This window comes from Epinephelus moara, chromosome 12, assembly GCF_006386435.1.
Source record: "Epinephelus moara isolate mb chromosome 12, YSFRI_EMoa_1.0, whole genome shotgun sequence".
NCBI classification, from domain to species: Eukaryota; Metazoa; Chordata; class Actinopteri; order Perciformes; family Serranidae; genus Epinephelus; species Epinephelus moara.
Window position 1 is genome coordinate 3,597,122 of NC_065517.1, and position 19,450 is coordinate 3,616,571.

The 19,450-nt window shown below is 41.0% G+C and overlaps 1 protein-coding gene across 1 annotated transcript in view; it reads right to left on the minus strand.

Annotated features, from left to right (window-relative positions):
* Window positions 1-19,450, minus strand: part of emilin1a (elastin microfibril interfacer 1a) — a 49,563-nt gene that overhangs the window by 12,899 nt on the left and 17,214 nt on the right. The window contains exons 2-6 of the mRNA XM_050058846.1: window positions 8,520-8,636; window positions 3,612-3,808; window positions 1,453-1,552; window positions 852-960; window positions 578-748 (exon numbers count right to left, since the gene is read on the minus strand). Coding sequence (XP_049914803.1) covers window positions 578-748; window positions 852-960; window positions 1,453-1,552; window positions 3,612-3,808; window positions 8,520-8,636 — 694 coding nt within the window. The remainder of the gene's footprint in view (window positions 1-577; window positions 749-851; window positions 961-1,452; window positions 1,553-3,611; window positions 3,809-8,519; window positions 8,637-19,450) is intronic.

Genomic DNA, 19,450 nt, shown 5'->3' on the forward strand with positions numbered 1-19,450 from the left:
ATTGTTGAAATGTAAAGAAATGTAAAGTTTCGTCATATCTGCTTCACAGTAAAGTTCAAAGGTAACATATCTGTAAAACAGAAACAACATTTATTTTAGTAATCGGGTTGGGAGAGTTGTGTGAGTGTGGATCTGGCATGGTAGAAGAATGGGGAAAAGTTATACAGCCTCTCTTATCTCCTGTATAAACTACATTAATAATAAGGCAAATAAAAACTTAATTTATAAAACTAATATTTTTGTTGGGGGGGGGGGGCCTAACCCTCCAATTCTTTCAAAACACTAGAAAATTGTGTTTGGTCATGTTGCCACTGTTTTCTATCTTTCTTTTACTGCTTTTGTGTTATTTGTTGTTAGTGCAGCGGCCTATGTGGGAATGTTGTTTTCTTGTTTTTTACTGCATGGATATGGCTGATTTTATATTTACTGCAGAAATCACTTACAGAAGGCCACAGGGAACAAAGTCAAAACATTAAAATTTTACAACCACACAAACTACAACTAGACATTACACAGGGTGACATCTAAAAATGTCTCTAACAAAATCAAATAAAGATTTTTCTATGCTGAGCCTCACCTGACAGGCAGAGCAGGACAGAGTCACCCTTGTCTCCAGCTCCGTCAGTATCTCCTCCTTCAGGGTGTTCAGCTGGTTTCCCCCAATTCCTCCTCTGACCACTCCATCCAGTTCATTGCCTCCTCCATTCACCAGGTGGTTGTTGATGTTAAGCAGGGTCTGGTCATGGACCTAAGCAAGCGAATGTCTACAGTGTTCATTCAGACTGTTCATCCTTGGATTTGATTTCAGAATAACCCTACTGACTGTAAAGAAAGAAGGAAATGCTGTTTACCTGGGTTCTGTTGTAGAGATGGTCCAGCTTGGTCTGGATGTTGTTGATGGTTTCCTTCATCTGTGGCTGAGCTGAATCAGCAGGGACCACTGCCCCATTCAGACCAGGCCTATAGAGAAGGAGAGTAGAGATTTCCTCAGTTTTTGGTTAACATTTGTCATATATGTTAAATAATATGAGACATCAAAGTGGAGGATGAAAGGATAATCGCCACATTGCGTGATTTGAAAATGTATCATACACAGGAAGTGTGTGTGGAGAGGATGGGTTTAATCTAAATTTAGCTCATTCTGCTTGTGCACAGTTTAGGTTAAAGGGCACATTCTGTATATTTATGTAGCATCCTATTAAGTTCTTATTGAGGATTAACGATTTATGTCTTCCTAACCTACCCTACCACAGCTCTGTATGTACAGTATGTTAATAAGTGTATCCTCTCTCACTAAACTGAACTGCTGAAATAAACTGCAATAAATATAGAACGATACACAGTGTACTTAGATTCTACGGTACTAAACGTAAACAGGACTTTGGGATGCTTGCAAATACACTCCATGAAATAAAACATGTAGATGATGTACTGAAAACAACATTTACGTACAGCCTCTGGTTCATGCCGTGGATGGTGGTCTGCATGTTGTGGAGGTCTTTAGTCAGACCGCTGATTGTATCCTCCAGCTGTCTGATCCTCTCACTGTCACCTGGAGACAACGAATAACAGTTAATATGAAAGAGGATATGTGGTATTTAATTCTAATATACTGTATAATAAGTACTGCTTGCAAAATTCAAAGTCTAACTAGAATTACTGCTTCACGGTTATATGCCTCCGTGCACACATCAAGTTTCTCTTAGAGTTTACATCCATGTTTGTGAAAACATGGATGCCCCACACCCATTGTCCCCTGACAGCACAGAAGATCTATACAATCAGTACAGTTTCAAGGTGGACACCCACGATGAGTGTCACAAATTCAGTATCTACTCCCTCTCTGTTCCTGAGATATGACGTTGAATAATGGCCAGGAAAGTGTTTTATGATTAACATTATGAAGTCACAGTGGAGCTGACCTTTGACCTTTTAGAAATACAATGTCATCACTTCATTATTGTATCCTTGTGTGTGAAGTTTTGTCATGATTAGCATATGCATTCTTGAGTTACAGCCAAAAACATATTTTGTGAGGTCACATTGACCTTGACCTTTGACCTTCAACCACAACATTCTGATCAGTTTATTTTTCAGTTTAAATGAACATTTGTGTCAAATTTAAAGACATTCCCTTACTTGAAATATTGCGTTCACGATAATGAGACAGACAAGGTCACAGTTACCTTGACCTTTGACCTTCGACCATAAAATTCTAATCAGTTTATTCTTCAGTCCAAGTTAATATCTGTGCCAAATTTGAAGAAATTCCCTCAAGGTGTTCTTGAAATGTCTCATTCACAAGAACGAGGCAGACAAGGTCACAGTGACCTTGACCTTTGACCCATGACCACCAAAAAAGTAATTGCTTCATTGATACATCCAGGTGGAGATTTGTGCCAAATTTGAAGAAATCTCCTTGAGGTATTCTTGAGATATTGTAGCCTCTGGCCACGGCTATCGCTGGTGCAGAGACATAAAATGTATGGAACCAAATGGACTGAATCACAATGTTTGTTTACAGTAACTTCCAGGTAGAAAACCCCTGTGTCCCATTAATACAATTTAACAGCCCAGAGCAAACAGTAGTGAGGATCAGCTAAGATATGACATGGTTAAGTCTTGTTGTGTATGGGGGTGCAAGGTAACAGTAAAGAGTGGGGAAGGGTATAGATTTTTCAGTTTCAGATCTGCGGGTTCCGTGTATCAAACTTCTTCTAAAATGACTAAAAAGGACTCTCGTTTTTCGAATTAATGTTTAAGCATGTTTATTTTAAATGCACGTGTAGAAAAACCAGCTTCAGGGTTTCTGTAACATTTATTTGTTCACTTTTATGAGTAGGCTACTGACCCCCTATAGATCGCTAAGCTAAGCCGCAATGCTAACCGCTGAGACCCAGCCACTGGACGTACGGACACAAAAAAGATATATATCATGTTGTCTCAACATGAAAATGATAGAGAAAGGGCATAACTCCCAAATCGTCGGCGTATTCCTTTAATCTATGCTCTCTTCAAAGCCAGACTCCATTGACAAAAACAGTTTACCTCACTAAACAGGTAACCTCGCTGCAGTACTACAGCTACCTTGATCAGTTAGGTGTTTGTGTTATTGTGTGACTTTGGTGTTTTAAAGGGTTAGTTCACATTCAGCAAAGTCACACAATAACACAAACAAACTGACTGACTGAGGTAGAGGCAGACCAACAGGTCCCCTGTTCAGGGGGGTTAGGGTTAAAAGTAAGGTTGCTGTTTTCAATGGAGTCTGGGCTTGAAGAGAGCATAGATAGAGCATAGATATCCCTGTTGTTAAATGTGGATATTTACTTCAGTCAAGTATTTATTTGTTTTTTGGATTCTTTGAACACAGTTGAGAAATGCAAGAAAAAACAAGATTCTTTACAAATTCAACATAACACAGGATGAGTAATTGATATACAAATGGTCATTCCGGGGTAAAGTATTCCTTTAAGATACATGTGAGAAAATATGTACATGCTGAGCATGTTTTGATACTTTTATACAAACTGAATTAAGTGTATCCTAATAACATAAAACATATTTTCAGTAGATGCCATTTGGATTTCATAGAGCTTTGTTGCAGTCTCTACCTTCTCCTCTCTGACCGCCACCTGTGTTGTAGCCCGTCTGCGTGACGCGGGGTCGGCCTCCATTGACCTGAGTGTCAGTGGTTACCTTCGGCCCATCATGGCAGTCTTCCCCAGAGTAACCATGGCAACACTTCCACTCCATTTCTGTCACCATTTTGTAAGCTACCTTGTACCTTGGCCTCCTGTATGTCCGGTAGCTGTGGATGAAACGGAAATTTCAGATATAAAATATCATCAGGACTTTTATTTGCTCTAATTTGACAAGATTTCAGATTTAACACCAATGACATGGATTCCTGTCTTCATTTTTAAGCCGTGCTTGCCAAGCAGCTCTATCGATGGCAATGTTGGTCTGTCGGTTTGCCACTTTTGTCCAGACTGAAATATCTCTATCTAGCTACTGGATGGATTGCCATGAAACATGTACATTAGGCTACTAGTACCAATAGAATGAATCCTACAGAATTTAGGGACCCTAAATCCAAAACTCCAAAATTTAATATATTTTGGTCATTAGCAAATGTTAGGGTGCTAGCATGATAAACCACAATGGCGTACATGGTATATATAATATCACCAAAACATTACCATGTTATCATACTGATGTTAGCATTTAACTAAGAGTACCAATGTGTCTGGGTGCAGCCTCACCGACCCATTCTCATTCCTAAGTAGACAAATACTGACACCTTGTCACACCCCTCTGCATCTGATAGTGATGCACAGGGCACCGTTTAGCGTCTCTCTGGGACACACAGCTGAAACACATTGTGATACGTGGTTAATGTTGTGAAACAGTCACAATTAGATTTAGGCAATAAAACTACTTGGCTACGTATTATTCAGATAGTGAGATGCATCTACATCAGAGTCCTGCACTGGGTACCCGACGGGTACCCGCAAAAACAGCTGATTTGCGGGTGGTTTTTAAAAAAACATTTTTTCCCGGGTTCGGATCTGGGTGGAAAAAATAACATGCGGGTCGGATCGCGGGTTTTAGATAAACACATCAGTCATTAGTTCGGTAAACTACAGATAACTATCTTGGTCATTATTTACTCTCTGAGGATCGCCTCCGCTATTTCGCAACGGTCATTGGTTCAGCTGTTTACACGCGTTTCACCATCTAATAACACAATTTGTGATTGGACGACAGAATCAACATGGCTGCCACCGTCTAACAAGTGTCGCTTCCAAAACAGTAAATAATTATTTAGGTGTTTGCGAAATAAGTGGATAAAACGTACAACTATCACTTTATAATGTTTCTGAAGTGTTTCCCTGATGGATTACTTCTCTCCTCGATGGATTCTAAAAACACGTGACGGCTCGTAACTGCTGAACGTCACTCTGGACAGAAAGTAAGTCTATTATTACACATGTAAAGTTCCTTTACATAGATTAAAAGTTTAAAAGCATTAAACGTAACAAACAAGTGCTTTTACACTCGTATGGTAGAAGAACACAGAGGGTTGATGATGGAGCTGAAGTCAGGTTTTTATTGTGAGAGCTGCTTCATTCAGGTCGTTGTTTACTCACTGGCACCTTAACTGTGGCGATATGCTGTTCAATATTCAGCCAATATGACCCAAAATGATTACTTTAAATCCGGGTTACGGGTCGGGCTGCGGGTCATGTTTCAACGGGTCGGACCGGGTTGCGGTACTAATTGGCCTGATGCGCGGGTTTGCGGTTCGGGTGCGGGTTTGTACGTCGCCGGGTCGGGTCGGGGCAGATCTTGAAAACTGGACCCGTGCAGGACTCTGATCTACATAGGCCCTTGTGACACAGGGACACATGGATTGGTTGGGTTTAAATAGGGTCCTTAGTATTGTTGCTTTGTGTCTCAAATAGAGTTGTACCGATACCAGTATCGGAAATGCCTCCGATACTGCCTAAAATACGGCATCAGGCATCTGCGAGTACATCCTATGACCAATCCGATACCACGAACGCTATTGTTTGAACATCGCCATCACGATGTGTGCATGTGCAATAGTCACATTGCAGGACATGCGATGTTTTCTCTTTTTTTAGAACATGTAAACTTTTGTTTTGCTTCAGAAAAGCAGCTCTGAAGCTCCGCTAAGCACGCCTCTCTCTCTCTCTCTCTGTCGCTCGCCTCTCTGAGCACGCAGCAGCCCCTCCCCCTCTCATGCACACGCTGCAGTCACGCACTGAAAATGAGCGACATGCCGGAGGGAGAAATGGTAAAGGAGGATTTATGCCTGGTACACACTACACGACTTTTCTGCCCGTTCTGAAAGTCACTATGTCACATTACACGATTATGGAGTCATAAAATCGTGCCGTGACTTGGCCGACAGACATGACACACTACACAATGGTCCACACCAATTATCCCCGGTTGTCTTTCACGACGTGTGTGATGTCATCAGTTTATTCTTGTCCTATTTTTATTTAGTCACTGTGTCTGTTCATGTGCCAGCCAAAATGTTGTAGTAACGTAAAAAGCGTCAGCAGACGGCAGGAGCTACATTTGTAGTGCCGTATGTAAACATACAAGCTACTGTATCCTCCACAACAAGTTCCTACAAATGTTTCACAATAAAAGCCTATTTAGAAAATGGAGGGATTCTCTCAGCCGAGGTTATAAGGGGCTTTTAATTTGAAACAAGTTCAGGAAGTGTTGAGTTTGAAATGACAGCGCCATGCATTAACTTTATCAACGCAACGGGAGCGGATATAAAGTAAAAATATAAAGAGACAGAGGGATTAATAAATAACGGCCCTTTTATAATGTAGTCTGTTTCAAATGAAGCTGGTAGCCTCTGCAGTTGTGGTGAGTAAAAGCCCCACCACTATTTTTAATTTTCTTACTTTAAGTCATCTGGTGAAAATTCTTGTATTTGTTAATACAAGCCCTATATTCTACTGTAGCCTTTAAAATGTCTTTTTACCAAATCGTGTGGCTGCACTTTAACCTTTGTCTTGATCTGTGTCAACACTGGATAATAATAACAAAAAGTTTTATGGCATATATTCTACTATTATGTATTTATTTCTTAATATTTTACATAGAGTTTTAGGAGTTGAGACATAAAACAATTCATATCCCATCCATTTTTATTTTACGTGCTGGTATCTGATCGGTACTCGGCAGATACCTAAGGTTCAGGGATTGGAATTGGTATCGGGAAGGGAAAAGTGGTATCGGTACATCTCTGGTCTCAAGACTGGGCGGCAGTAGCTCAGTCCATAGGGACTTGGGTTGGGAACCGGAGGGTCACCTGTTCAAGTCCCCGTCCGGACCAAAATATGGAGCGTGGACTGGTGGCTGGAGAGGTGCCAGTTCACCTCCTGGGCACTGCCGAGGTGCCCCTGAGCAAGGCACCGAACCCCCCAACCGCTCAGAGCGCCTGTCATGGGCAGCCCACTCTGACATCTCTCCACTTAGTGCATGTATAGGTCCTGTTTGTGCATGTGTGTGTTCGGACCTGTGTGTAATTGACAAACAGAGTGAAAAATTGAATTTCCCCTCGGGGATTAATAAAGTATATAAAATTAAATTAAATTAAAAAAAATTAAAAAGACTCAAAACTAATTCTGGACTTGAGCTAAGATGACTTGTGCCAGACCATGATGTTAAAATTTAAAAATTGTGGTGTGACCCTGATAATCAAGTTAAGGACCTATAGGGGTCCCTTAATCTTGTATTAAATACCTCCACTGTACACTGTTGATATTAATGTGCACTGAGTCACTGGATGTCTGGGAAATTGCTCCCAATCATCTACTTATGATGGATGGGATTAAGAGTGCTTTTTCGAATGTTATTTCTGTCCCAGTTTCCAAAAGAAATCAACTGCATTTAGCCTTTGCTAAATCTTAATTTATTGCTTAAAGACTATTATTCTAAAAAAAATTGAGTGTTTTATTTGGATAACTCTTCTGTAGCTTTATCATCAATGTGTCATTTAGCTCTGCGACTGAAAAGACTCCCTGTTAGAGTAACATTGCAATAAATAGACCAGGGTTGGCTGCAAGTCTGACTAAAGATTTACGACAGCATCACAGGCACATTAACAAGCCCTGACTGTGAAAGTTTAGCAGGCTGCTCTCCTTAATGCCAGCCCACAAACATTAATGTAGGTATCACAGAGCCTTTTCTGCGCCATAGTAAAGATTTCATCTTCCAGCTCCCTGCTCTGAGAGCGTGAGAAAAAGGGATCCGCCGTACTCTCAGAGGAAAAACAAAAACAGGGCGCAGAGAGGCGGCAGGAGGAGGAGTTGGAGAAAGAGAAAGAAAGGAGAGTCACAAAAAGAAAGAAAGACAGAGAAAGAAGAAGAAATTGTTTTTACTGGGTAGGAGACTAGACTGTGGTGCCTGGAACCCCCGTCGGCTTCATTCTTAGCATAGTCCAGGTTTAGACCGAGGCCCCTGGCAGGCATTGGGATCAGGCAGCCAGGCCAGGGTCAGAATACATGGTGAAGACTTCAAAGGAGGAAAAACATCAGGAGCACTTGATTAATGTGTCCAGCGAGTACAACATCCACATTTGGACAAACCATTTAATCATTCATATCTAGAATAAATTTTCTTCAATATTCATATTATTGGATATCCTCAGGTCTGCAGCAGGCATACTGGGGCTCTATCAATGTAACATGTGTCAGATTGAGATGTCTTTATTGGGATTAATTAGCCAAACACTGAGTTGTAATTATGTCTGTCCTGATGTTCGTGCAACACAGGCAGACACCATCCTGACCAGACTAAGAAAATGAAAAGGGCTGAGTGTATCCACAGACAGGACATAGGGCGGGAGGGTGTATGGGTAGAGGATACAAACCTCTGTGGAGCATAGGACAGGAAGTTGGAGGAGAAGGTTGAATACACATTAGATTCCAGCACCAGAGAGGGAGAATCTGAGGAGAGATACTTACGCAACTCGAGGACACTGGCCCCAGGTACACCGCTGATAGTCCGGTTTGATGTACGTTTCCACCCCATCCTCCATCACACAGCTCACAGTGCGTGTCACCACGTAAGCACACCAGTTCCTGTGAAAGCACACACAAGCAGGCAAAAGGAAATGACAAATGAATAACTGTATGATGACTGGAAGTTTACTGTAAGTTTAGAGTCGGGCGTTGGCACAAACATAGCAGCCCTCTGACACACTCAGTATACACTCTGCTGCTGCTCTTTGTTTCCAGGCAAAATAAAGGCAAAGACTTGCAAAAACAATCATCAAAAATCTGGTGACTTGTTTGACTGTGAGGCACTACTGTGAGTTTCCAGATCAATATCTCAAACTGATTATTATTCTGTACAACATTCAAGAGAAATTGTCCGCTGGTGCAAATGTCAGATCAGTTCAGGATAACTGCATGATTTTAACAATGGCTTGCATTGTGTGCCCCTCAACTCCACACTATCAGTGGTTATGTTCATTCCACACAGTGGGAAAATGAAAACATGGAAGCCAAAAGTGGCTATATAGAGTTACTTGCAACAATACAATGAGTCATTAGTATTTAAGGTAATATAACTTGTGGTTGTACACTTGAGACTATACCTCCTTTCATGCAGGAGGTTTAACTCTTAAGCAGGATTTATACTTCTGCATTGAATCAATGCTACCCTACACCAGAGTCCTGCATCATGTCATGACAAAAGTTGTGTAATGGGTAAAAATATGTATATATAACTTCACAGGTACAGGCACAGGTAAAAATGAACTACACCCAGTAAAACAAATGAAAAAGATAGGCAGTGCATGTGCAATATTTTGACATCTAAATCACTATTATCGAGCCACATTGCCTTTTATTTTGAAAGCCATTGACATTTGACATTTGACCATGTCGTCACATTTCACAGACATTGAGGACTGCAGCCATGAAACTTTGCAGCTCGAGGATGAGGTGGCAGCCTACATAGAGTTCAAGACACCCAAGGAGGATCCTTTTGAGGTTTGATGGTGCTGGAAGGAGCATGATAAAATGTTTCCTAACCTGGCAGAGATTGAATGTTTTCGCTATCCCGGCATCGAGTGCAGCCAGTCAAAGAGACTTTTGACTTTTGTAATTCAAGAACAAAGAACCCAGCTTAATTTGAGTGACTGTAGCTTGTGTGTGTGTTTGATCACGGGTGCAAGTCAGGTCGCAGGACTTTTATTAATGGGTGTGGGTGGGTGCGGCTTTGACTTCAACATAATGACGGGTAACAAGTCGGTTCTGTTACTGAGCTTTACGAGTATGGGCAGGTGTAGGTTTTCAAAATTGGACCTGTGCAGGACTCCCTGCACCCGAAATGCAAGTACACATTGCAGCAATGTAAACCCCCTGTTTATTTCAAGCTGAAAACCATTTTCCTAAGTGAAAACAAAGCTTTTATTTACTTTTAGTTCAGATAAGAAACAGTAAATTGTGAAGACAATAAAGACCTACAACATAGTATATGAATTGTTTAGTCTGGCTTCATATGAGTAGCAGAAAAGTCCGCTGGCCACTACACTCAGTTTTGCAATGGGAAATACCATAGGCTCATGCAAATAATGTAAGCATGTTGTATTTGCGGGGCAAACTTGTCTACTATAAGACTGTTGTTTTGCCAGTGAACCTTGTGAGTTATAATGGAGCTGAATTTTGTAACATTACCTATGTTTAATGTTGCAGTTGTTCCTGACTTCATATGACTAGAGGAAAACTCTGCTAGATGCTAGGCCAATTTATACAATGAAAAATGTCATAGGTTTAAGTTAATAACATCAGCAAATTATTTTTTTGAGGAAAAATTGTGTCAAGCAAAAGAAAAGACTTTTGTCTGTGAACCTTGTCAGTTATAATGGAGCTCAAAATTTGTACTTGTGTTTGATAATGTTGTATTAAGCCATGTTTAATGTGTTTTAGGTATAGATTTGATAATAACTAGACTCCAGACATGAAGATGGCATCTATTCATTCCAATCAAGTTGCTTGTCTGGTGCATATGCCAAAAACTTTCCTAGCTTCTGGGTTTACTTGTGTGGCATGTGGGCCACTGAATATGCGCTTTAGGGTTTCTCCCACTGGCCCCACCTGCGAGCTCCTGCTCTGCTCTTAGACATTACACTGTGATGACGTCACAGATTTTTAAATCACTTTTCTCAGCTTGAGGAAAGTTTTACAAACATAAAATCACTATGGATAAAAAAGTCATAACAAAAAGACTCATAATTGATCTTGTTTGCAGTTGGAGGTGTGCTGTCAAACAGTTTTACAGAAGTGTTTTTTATAAAGGTGGTCTAAAGTAAAAATGCTTTTTGGGCCGCATGGGATTTTTGTTGCTACAGTTCCACCAGTGGCCACTGGGAAAAATATATATATGTAAATATTTACAACATATGCACACACCCCATTAAAACTTATAAAGACTTTTATTTATTTATTTTTTAAATTAAGACATATCCACCATAAATTGATGCAGAAAAAGCACAACTTGGTGCATAAAAATTCACCAAAATGCAGGAAAAGAAGTGATTGACGCTTCAAATTTCCAGGCAGAAGACCCCAAAAAAAACCTGTTTCATATGTGTCCTCCCAATGTTGAAACAAAACCTACACCCTTTCTCTTACTTATGTACTTTGTCACTCTCCACCAACTCCTAAAGGAAATATCTAGTTTATACAAGCCCCCAGGAACAGCACTGGAAGAACTTCCAGGTCCATCATGTGATGCCATTGGGCCCACAAAGACTTTACCCCATACACTAAAACTGTGAAAGAAAGACACGTCTGTAAATCAGCTTTTTTTTTTTCTCTCTCTCTCTTTTTTTTTTTAAGGTACTAACACTAACCCTAATCCTAATCCTAACCCATCCATATGTTTGTCGCTGGTAGCAATATGATGGCTTTGTATTTTGTGTGATTGTATGGTACTAAATAAAAACATTTGATCGCAAAAAGAAAACGTTTGTCGCTGGTAAAAGCTCAACTATGTCCACTAGCTAGCAGCTAAATTTGTATGTCCGCCAGCGTAGAGTGGGTTTTTATAGAAAAACAGCTGCTTGTTGCACCTGTGATAGCATTGTCCGTCAATACAAGCAACTTCTCACATCATATTTGATCTATTGTTAATAAAAACATTGATCGTAGCAGCTTTAAAGTTAATTTAGGTTTAAACTTAATCTTATTTTTAACCCTTACTCTAATACTAAAATAACTTCCGTGGAGTGAAGGCTGCTCAAAATGACTCCACATGAAAAAATGTCCTGACTAAAATCGTATAAGTAAACCCAAAGGGACCGAATTACACACACTCCCACACACTCCCCCTGTCTACATGTGACTCAATTTGTCCTCATCCCCCTGACCTCCCATGACCCTCAGATATCTCTTTTGATAACAACTGCAGATAGATTTAAGACACAGACGTCCTTCAGTCGCTTTCTATCATCATTTTCATATTACCCAGAATCCGCATCCACTGCTATTTCCCCGGTGGTTATTACGGCCAATTAGTGTCACTCTCAGATTCATCGGAGCAGAGCTATGAAGGGTTTACAGATAAGTTGGAGCATACAAGGAGCTCCTTCATGCTGGAGAGTCAATCAGCAGCTTCCTCACTTTGTCGGTCACTCTGTCTTTCTGTGTCTCTTTGTCTGTCTCCATGTCTGTCACTCTTCCTCTCTTGCTCTACATGTCTCCTTCTGTGGAGCTCATTTTGTTTTTTAGGGCTCCTTGTGTGCGTGGATCTCAATTTTCCCATCTCACTCTTTTTCTCACTTTTGCTGTCTCTTTGAATTCACCTTTCTCCACCTACTTCACTCACTGTCCATCTCTGTTTATTATCTCCTCTTCCTTTCCCACACGTTTAACTTGTTTCTTCCTCTGTCTCACACAGGGTGAGACAGAGGAAACTTCTCCCCTGTTCCCCGAAGATGTGATCCTCCCCTTCATTCCAAGGCTTTTCTGACTGATAGAAAGAGTTTATCATCCACTGTTCAACATCCGATTCTCCACTGTACCTCATGACCTCCTGTTCCTGTTGCTACTGTGAAAGTGAACAGGGCTAATTATCTGTCAGACTCTACTGTCCATCTATATTGTCTTATGGCTGATATTTGCAGTATTTGCGCAATTTTGCCAGCCAATAAGTAACAAGTAATATAAGTACAGAAATGTAAAAGCTGTTTAGGGTCATTCAAGCTGTTCTCTCTAATCTCAAACATGCATACACTGCAAGGTTTGAAAATAATGGCATATATCACATGCTGCAGTATATCAAAAAGACTATCATGCCAGAGGGAGCATGAATGCACCACCTCACATAATCTCATGGGGAAGCAAATGTAAAGGAAACGGAGACTAGCAAATTGTTGCAACATGCCAGTCTCCATTTCCTTTACATTTGCTTCCCCATGAGATTATGTGAGGTGGTGCATTCCCTCACATAATCTCATGGGGAAGCAAATGTAAAGGAAATGGAGACTGGCATGTTGCAACAACTTGCTTTAATGTTACTAAAGCTTTGCACTGAGAACTAGAATTACCACCCTGTGGTTATATGCCAGGTGGCACGGTGGTGTGGTGGTAAGCACTGCCCCCTTACAGCAAGAGGGTTCCTGGTTCGATCCCGGGTGTGGCAGCCCTTCTGCTCTGGAGTTTGCATGTTCTCCCTGTGTCAGTGTGGGTTTTCTCCGGGTACTCCGGCTTCCTCCCACAGTCCAAAGACATGCAGATTGGGGATAGGTTTGTGACTCTAAATTGTCCATAGGTGTGAATGTGAGCGTGAATGGTTGTCTGTCTCTACATGTCAGCCCTGCAATAATCTGGCAACCTGTCCAGGGTGTACCCCGCCTCTCGCCCAATGTCAGCTGGGATAGGCTCCAGCCCGTCAGCTGGGATAGGCTCCAGCCCCCCCGCGACCCTCAAGAGGATAAGCAGTTAGAAAATGGATGGTTATATGCCTTCACACACCAGTCAAGTTTCTCTTACAGTTAAAATGCATGTGTGTGAAAACATGAGAAAATGTTCGGGGAGATGTGTCAACACAGGTTTACAGAGGTTTCAGACTACATGAGTTTTGGGCCGATTTACCCTCAATACACCCATCCCAAAAATGGAGGAGGAATCCAGTCTTGGACCTTGGTCAGAACTGATATTTGGCCCAGAATATATGGTAATGGTATGGTAATGGTAATGTGAGAGGTTTACAGATGCAGTCTTCTACCTCTGCTCACTCAACTGCTCACAGTCTCAGTGGGGTCGTTCCGATAATTTCAAACATGTTGGATATTTAGGAGTTAAATCTGGATGATTACACTTATGATTATGTCGATATGGAGCAGCTGATGGTGTTGCCAAGCGACGGTAAACATTTTAGCCCTTGAGCTAAACGCTAACGTTAGCTACAGGGGAACTGCCCATTGGTCCGACAGCCCATTGGTTCGACATCCCATTGTTCCGACCATATTAAACTCATTGTTCCGAAGTCCGTTCCGAAATCATCATGATGCCCTGTGGTTAAGGTCTGGTTAGGTTTAGGCACAAAAACCACTTGGTTAGGGTCAGGAAAAGATCATGGTGTGGGTTAAAATGAAAAAGAAAGTGACAAACACATAAGCCGTGAGCCTGCTCTGCCTCAAGCCGGTCGCAGCGCACCATACGCCCGCCGCGAGCTGTTCTGCACCGCGGACAGTCGGACTAATGGGATGTCAAACCAATGGGCTGTCGGACCAATGACATGGACCCAGCTACAGTATATGCTACTGATGACAGACATTGAAACTGACAGTTAAAATCTCACCTCCAGTTCTCACTGATGAATAGACAAGCCATGTTGACTGTGTCTCCCCAACCATTATCTCATCTAAACTAGTTTAACCTTCTACTTTTGTTTTTCTCACTGCAGACTATTGTTAACATTACAGCAGGTAGTCGCACCATGTCAGTCTCTGTTTTATTTATAACTGCTTCCCCATGAGATCATGTGAAGTGGTGCATTTACTGTATGCTCCCTCTGACACAATTATTATCTTAATAATATCCTGTAGTGAGTGATGTGCCATTAATTTGAAATCTTGCAGTGTGTGCATGTTTGAGATGAGAGAGAAGAACATCACTGAAGTTTCTCTTTATGTGCGTCATGCAACCCAATTTCAAAATTTATTGGGATTTTAAAAACTCCTGCAGTCTAAGCCTGGCTTTAGATTGCCTACATAGTTTGTCCACCACAACCCAGTTGGCATTGGACTTCAGTATGGCATTAGAAAGACACTGGACTCTTAAACTGGACAATTTTGATTGGAATAAAAATCGGGTTGGCATTAGAATGTTACATTGTGTGGACATTAACATTATGCCATTTTGCAGACGTTGGGCTTTGGTCTCCAAACCTTTCAACTAAATATTTTTATTCTGCATCAAGTTGCTGTGGCATGAGATGTTTGGAACACGTTGGATTTTGGTCACTTAACAACACAACTTAAAACAAATAAAATATTACCGTCATCTGTCATCAGCATTCTACGTCAAATTGACGTTCACATTAGACGTTGTCCTGACATTGCCTGTGAAACCATGAATGCTTCACACCCATTGTTCCGCCGACAGCACAGAAGATCTAATCAGCACAGTTTAAAGGTGGACACCCAAGATAAGTGTCACCCATTAAATATCTGATCAAATGTCTCCCCTTCAGTTCCTGAGATATGACGCTGAATAATGGCCAGGAAAGGGTTTTATGCTGAACATTGTGATGTCACAATGGAGCTGACCTAGAAATCACTTCATCACTTCTTTATTTTATTAGATATTTATCATTATTAGATATTATTAGATATTTGTGTGAAGTTATTAGCAAATGAATTCTTGAGTTATGGCCAAAAACATATTTTGTGAGGTCACACTGACCTTGACCTTTGACCTTCAACCACAGTATTACAATTGGTTTAATCTTCAGTCTAATCCTACTAGTGTAAAATCTTATCATACTGCGTATGAATTTTTGGAGTATAGCTAAAAATCAAGTTTTGTGAGGTCACAGTGACCTTTTGACCACCAAAACCGGTTCATCCTTGAGTCCTAGTGGACATTTGTGCCAAATTTGAAGATTCAAATTCCTTCAAGATGTTCCTGAGATATTGCAGTCACAAGTATGAGACGGAAGAAAGGACAACCAGACGACATAATGCCTTCGGCCACCGCTGTTACTGGCGCAAAGGCATAAAGGCATAGTAGTGTGGATTGCAGAGAAATAACCTTTCACTATGTAAATGTATCTTATTTTGCACATTCACAGTATATCATATTGCTTTCAGCCAATTTGAAACCAAATCTAATTTTGGGTGCTTGAGCTCAGCCTGGAGTCAACACCAAGTGAAGCATAAGTGAAAGTCATTTGGCTGAAATCAGCCAGCGTTCATGCATCCAAACAGTTCCACAACTCCCATTCCAAAGATCTGTGGTTCTTCAGAGTGATCCACATGGCCTCCTCTAGCTATGCATTGTGCTTCGCTCATTTGTGGTTTGTTATGTAGTATTTAATGTTTCTATCAGAGCTCGTAGCGCCGGTGACTCAGAGCAAAACTCTGTCACCATACATCTGAAATCAGCTAGCGTCAGTGCTTCCAAACACAGCTGTCTCTCCCCTCATGTCTTTCCACAGTCTTGCGGTTCATTGCAGTGATTCTTATTGCATTACACCGTGTGATGGTTTGCTGGGTTATCTGCGGTTTGCTATACTGCACTGTGTATGTTGGACTGGAGGTTTGTGAGAAAGGGGAATCTAACATCTCCATCAGGAGTCGGAGCAATACAGAAGGGATAGACAACATGTAAAATAAGACAGCAGTGATAAATTATAACCACTCCCCCCTGTAGTCCCACTGTGTTGTTTTTTGTCACTGTGATTCAGTGGGCCAGTTCTGCCAATCTATTATCCTGACTTACTGACTCCCAGGGTCACACACACAGCAGATAAAGCATGAAGTTGGCAGCGTTCACACCCTATCTTCGCTGATGGAGAACAGCCACTGCACTTTACATAAATAAACCTTACCATGTCTCTTTTTTCACTGCTGAGCAGATACAGATGTGGACACATGCGCGCACACATACATGCATACGCAAACACACACTTCCCTCCAAACACCCACTCTGACTGTACTGTACACACCCCCCTCCCTGATGGTTCATTTTCCATCGTGGGCTCCTCACTCTAATACATAAGAGGGGCCTTTATATTTGTGGGAGGATGACTAAGTGTTAGTGTAGCACTGTAAGAGTGTGTGGGGGTGTGCGCTGGTGCCTAAGCGTAAGCCCTGCACAAAAAACAGTACAGTGAGTTTGGTCATGTGCCTGTATGGAAGTGTTCTGTGGCATGGCTGACACCTTCAAATATTTCTGCTCCAAACCCGATGGCCTTTCCTTCTCCCACTCTCTCTCTCTCTCTGTAACCAGCATGAAGTTAAGCATTCCTAACAGTAATCCTATAAAGTCCCATTAATCCAAATGGCCTCGGAGAAACGGCTAAGATGAAAGTCCACTAACTAGACTTGGCATCTTCTCCATAAGTGTAAATACAATTACAGGCACACACACATCATTTACCAGACAAACAAACTACACACGAATTTATACGCCCAAAGGAGACCAGACAAGGGCACACTCACACAGGCAGATACATACAAAGACCCAAACATACTAAGAACATGAGGCTAACCTGATTATTTATAATAATTTTTCCACTTCACTACATCATATACCATTATAAACTGCTGCAAATTAAACATGGACATGACAGTATACAATAGGGTTGGTCAATATTATATCTATATGAGGATATCAGACTAGATATGTCTTAGATTTCAAATATTCTAATATTCAGTGGTGGGCGAGAGGGGGCCATGGCTATCCTGATACAATTGTTCCAAAAATGATTGGAGGTCAACATTACTGTCTTTAAAGGCCCTGATACACCAAGCTGAAGGTTGGCTGTCAGTCAATGTTGGGCCGTTGATGACCGTCCATGGCCCTCGAGTGTGTCCCACACCATTGCCCCTCATCCGCACTAGTCGACTTTTTTTTTTCTTATTCAGCATGTTGAATCGGCATCGCGACTGCAGAGCCCATGGGTGAATGAAATCACTCTTGAGAAGAGAAACAGTAGTAAGGAAAGTAAACAAAGAGCTAAATTCAAGAGGGAATGAGACCAAAACAAACTTGTTTCATAAGGTCAGATTATTTTTCTATTGAGCACTTTAGCAGAAATGCTTCATAATGGTTTGTGTTATTGTTCACTGGTGCATGGCAAATATGCTCTGTTCTTTTAACACTGGATTGTGCTGTTAATGTGCTAACTGGCTAGCTAGCATTAAGACAGTCTTCTGGTTTTGCTTTTTGAATGACAATTGTGGTTTGCTGGTGTGGAGAGGTATTTTCTCTCTGGTTGGCCGTTGGTTGTAGCCTTTGCAGTGTGTTCAAGTGCAACTTTTTGGCCTAGATACTGCAAGAGCTGGTGAGGCAGCAGATGGCTTTCATCGCCTATAGTTCTCTGAAGTCAGTTTGGTGTGTCTGAGCATTAAGAGGCTGCGGCACACTAATTTTTTAATTTAGCATTAAAGTGGTGGTATCTTGTGAAACTAGACAATCTGAGGCATCCATGGTTACCAACCATATAGTGTATATAGAGATGGATAACATGACAGCTCCCCCAAAGTGAATCCAAAATATCTTGATCTCCACCTGGTGGCTGGCTGTAGCAAAGGTCATAAATCCTGCCACCTTCTTATTAGCGAATGGAGCATGGGCCGAATTAAAGTCTCCAAGTACACATCAAACAGTTTCTGTCATTTTAGGTAGTTATTACCACACTGATGTGTTCATTTTTCTTAAAAGTTTGGTTATAACTAGTAATTTGATGTTGAAAAGGGGGTATTGCGGTTATGATTGATAGTTGTGTGTGCTAATTGGTATGCTTGCTATCAACAGCGCTGCTTGCCATTTTCAGAGGTCCCCTGAACTCTCACTTCAAGATTTCCCTATAAAAATGGTTAATATGGGTACCTATGAGTGTCCCCTAAACTTCAGAGGGCTTGTTCCCAGTAAATGCTCTGTTCTTTATAATTAATGCTCTGACTCAAATTAAAGCTGTATGTTCGTCTTTTTGAGGACCAATCAGCCTATTTGGAGAACGATGAATCCTCTGTATAGATACATAACACATTAACAACAGGATTATTGTAGAACTCAAAATGTTAACTGTACCGGTATCAGTCTATGCACACCAGATAATTAGTAATATTAACTATGAAATAAGTAAAAAGTATATGTGATTCCTTTACTCCACATATTGACATAGTCTATAACTAGCCTATATACTTAAACAGGATAATCAAATTCCTGAAATTCAGCTATTTTGGCTCTCGTGTGCCACCCCAAGAATTTAAGCAGTCCCATCTGGCCACCCCTATAATAAAACTTCTGGGAGTGTCACTTCTGGGAGTACCACTTATATGGTAAGTGCTGTCCTGCTTTTAAAGGCTGCATTACAGTAAAGTGATGTAATTTTCTGAACTTACAAGACTCTTCTAGCTATTCTATTATTTTCCTTTAACCACTTAGTCATTATATCCACATGACTGATGATTATTTATTAAAAATTTAATTCTGTGAATATTTTGTGAAAGCACCAAGAGTCAACCCTACAATATCATCACAATGCCGATATCAAGGTATTTGGTCAAAACATCGTGATATTTGATTTTCTCAATATCTGGCAGCCCTAAATAACCCGACATGGTGTTTAACGGAGACCTGACAGTGTCAATCAATCAATCAATTTTATTTATAAAGCCCAATATCACAAATCACAATTTGCCTCACAGGGC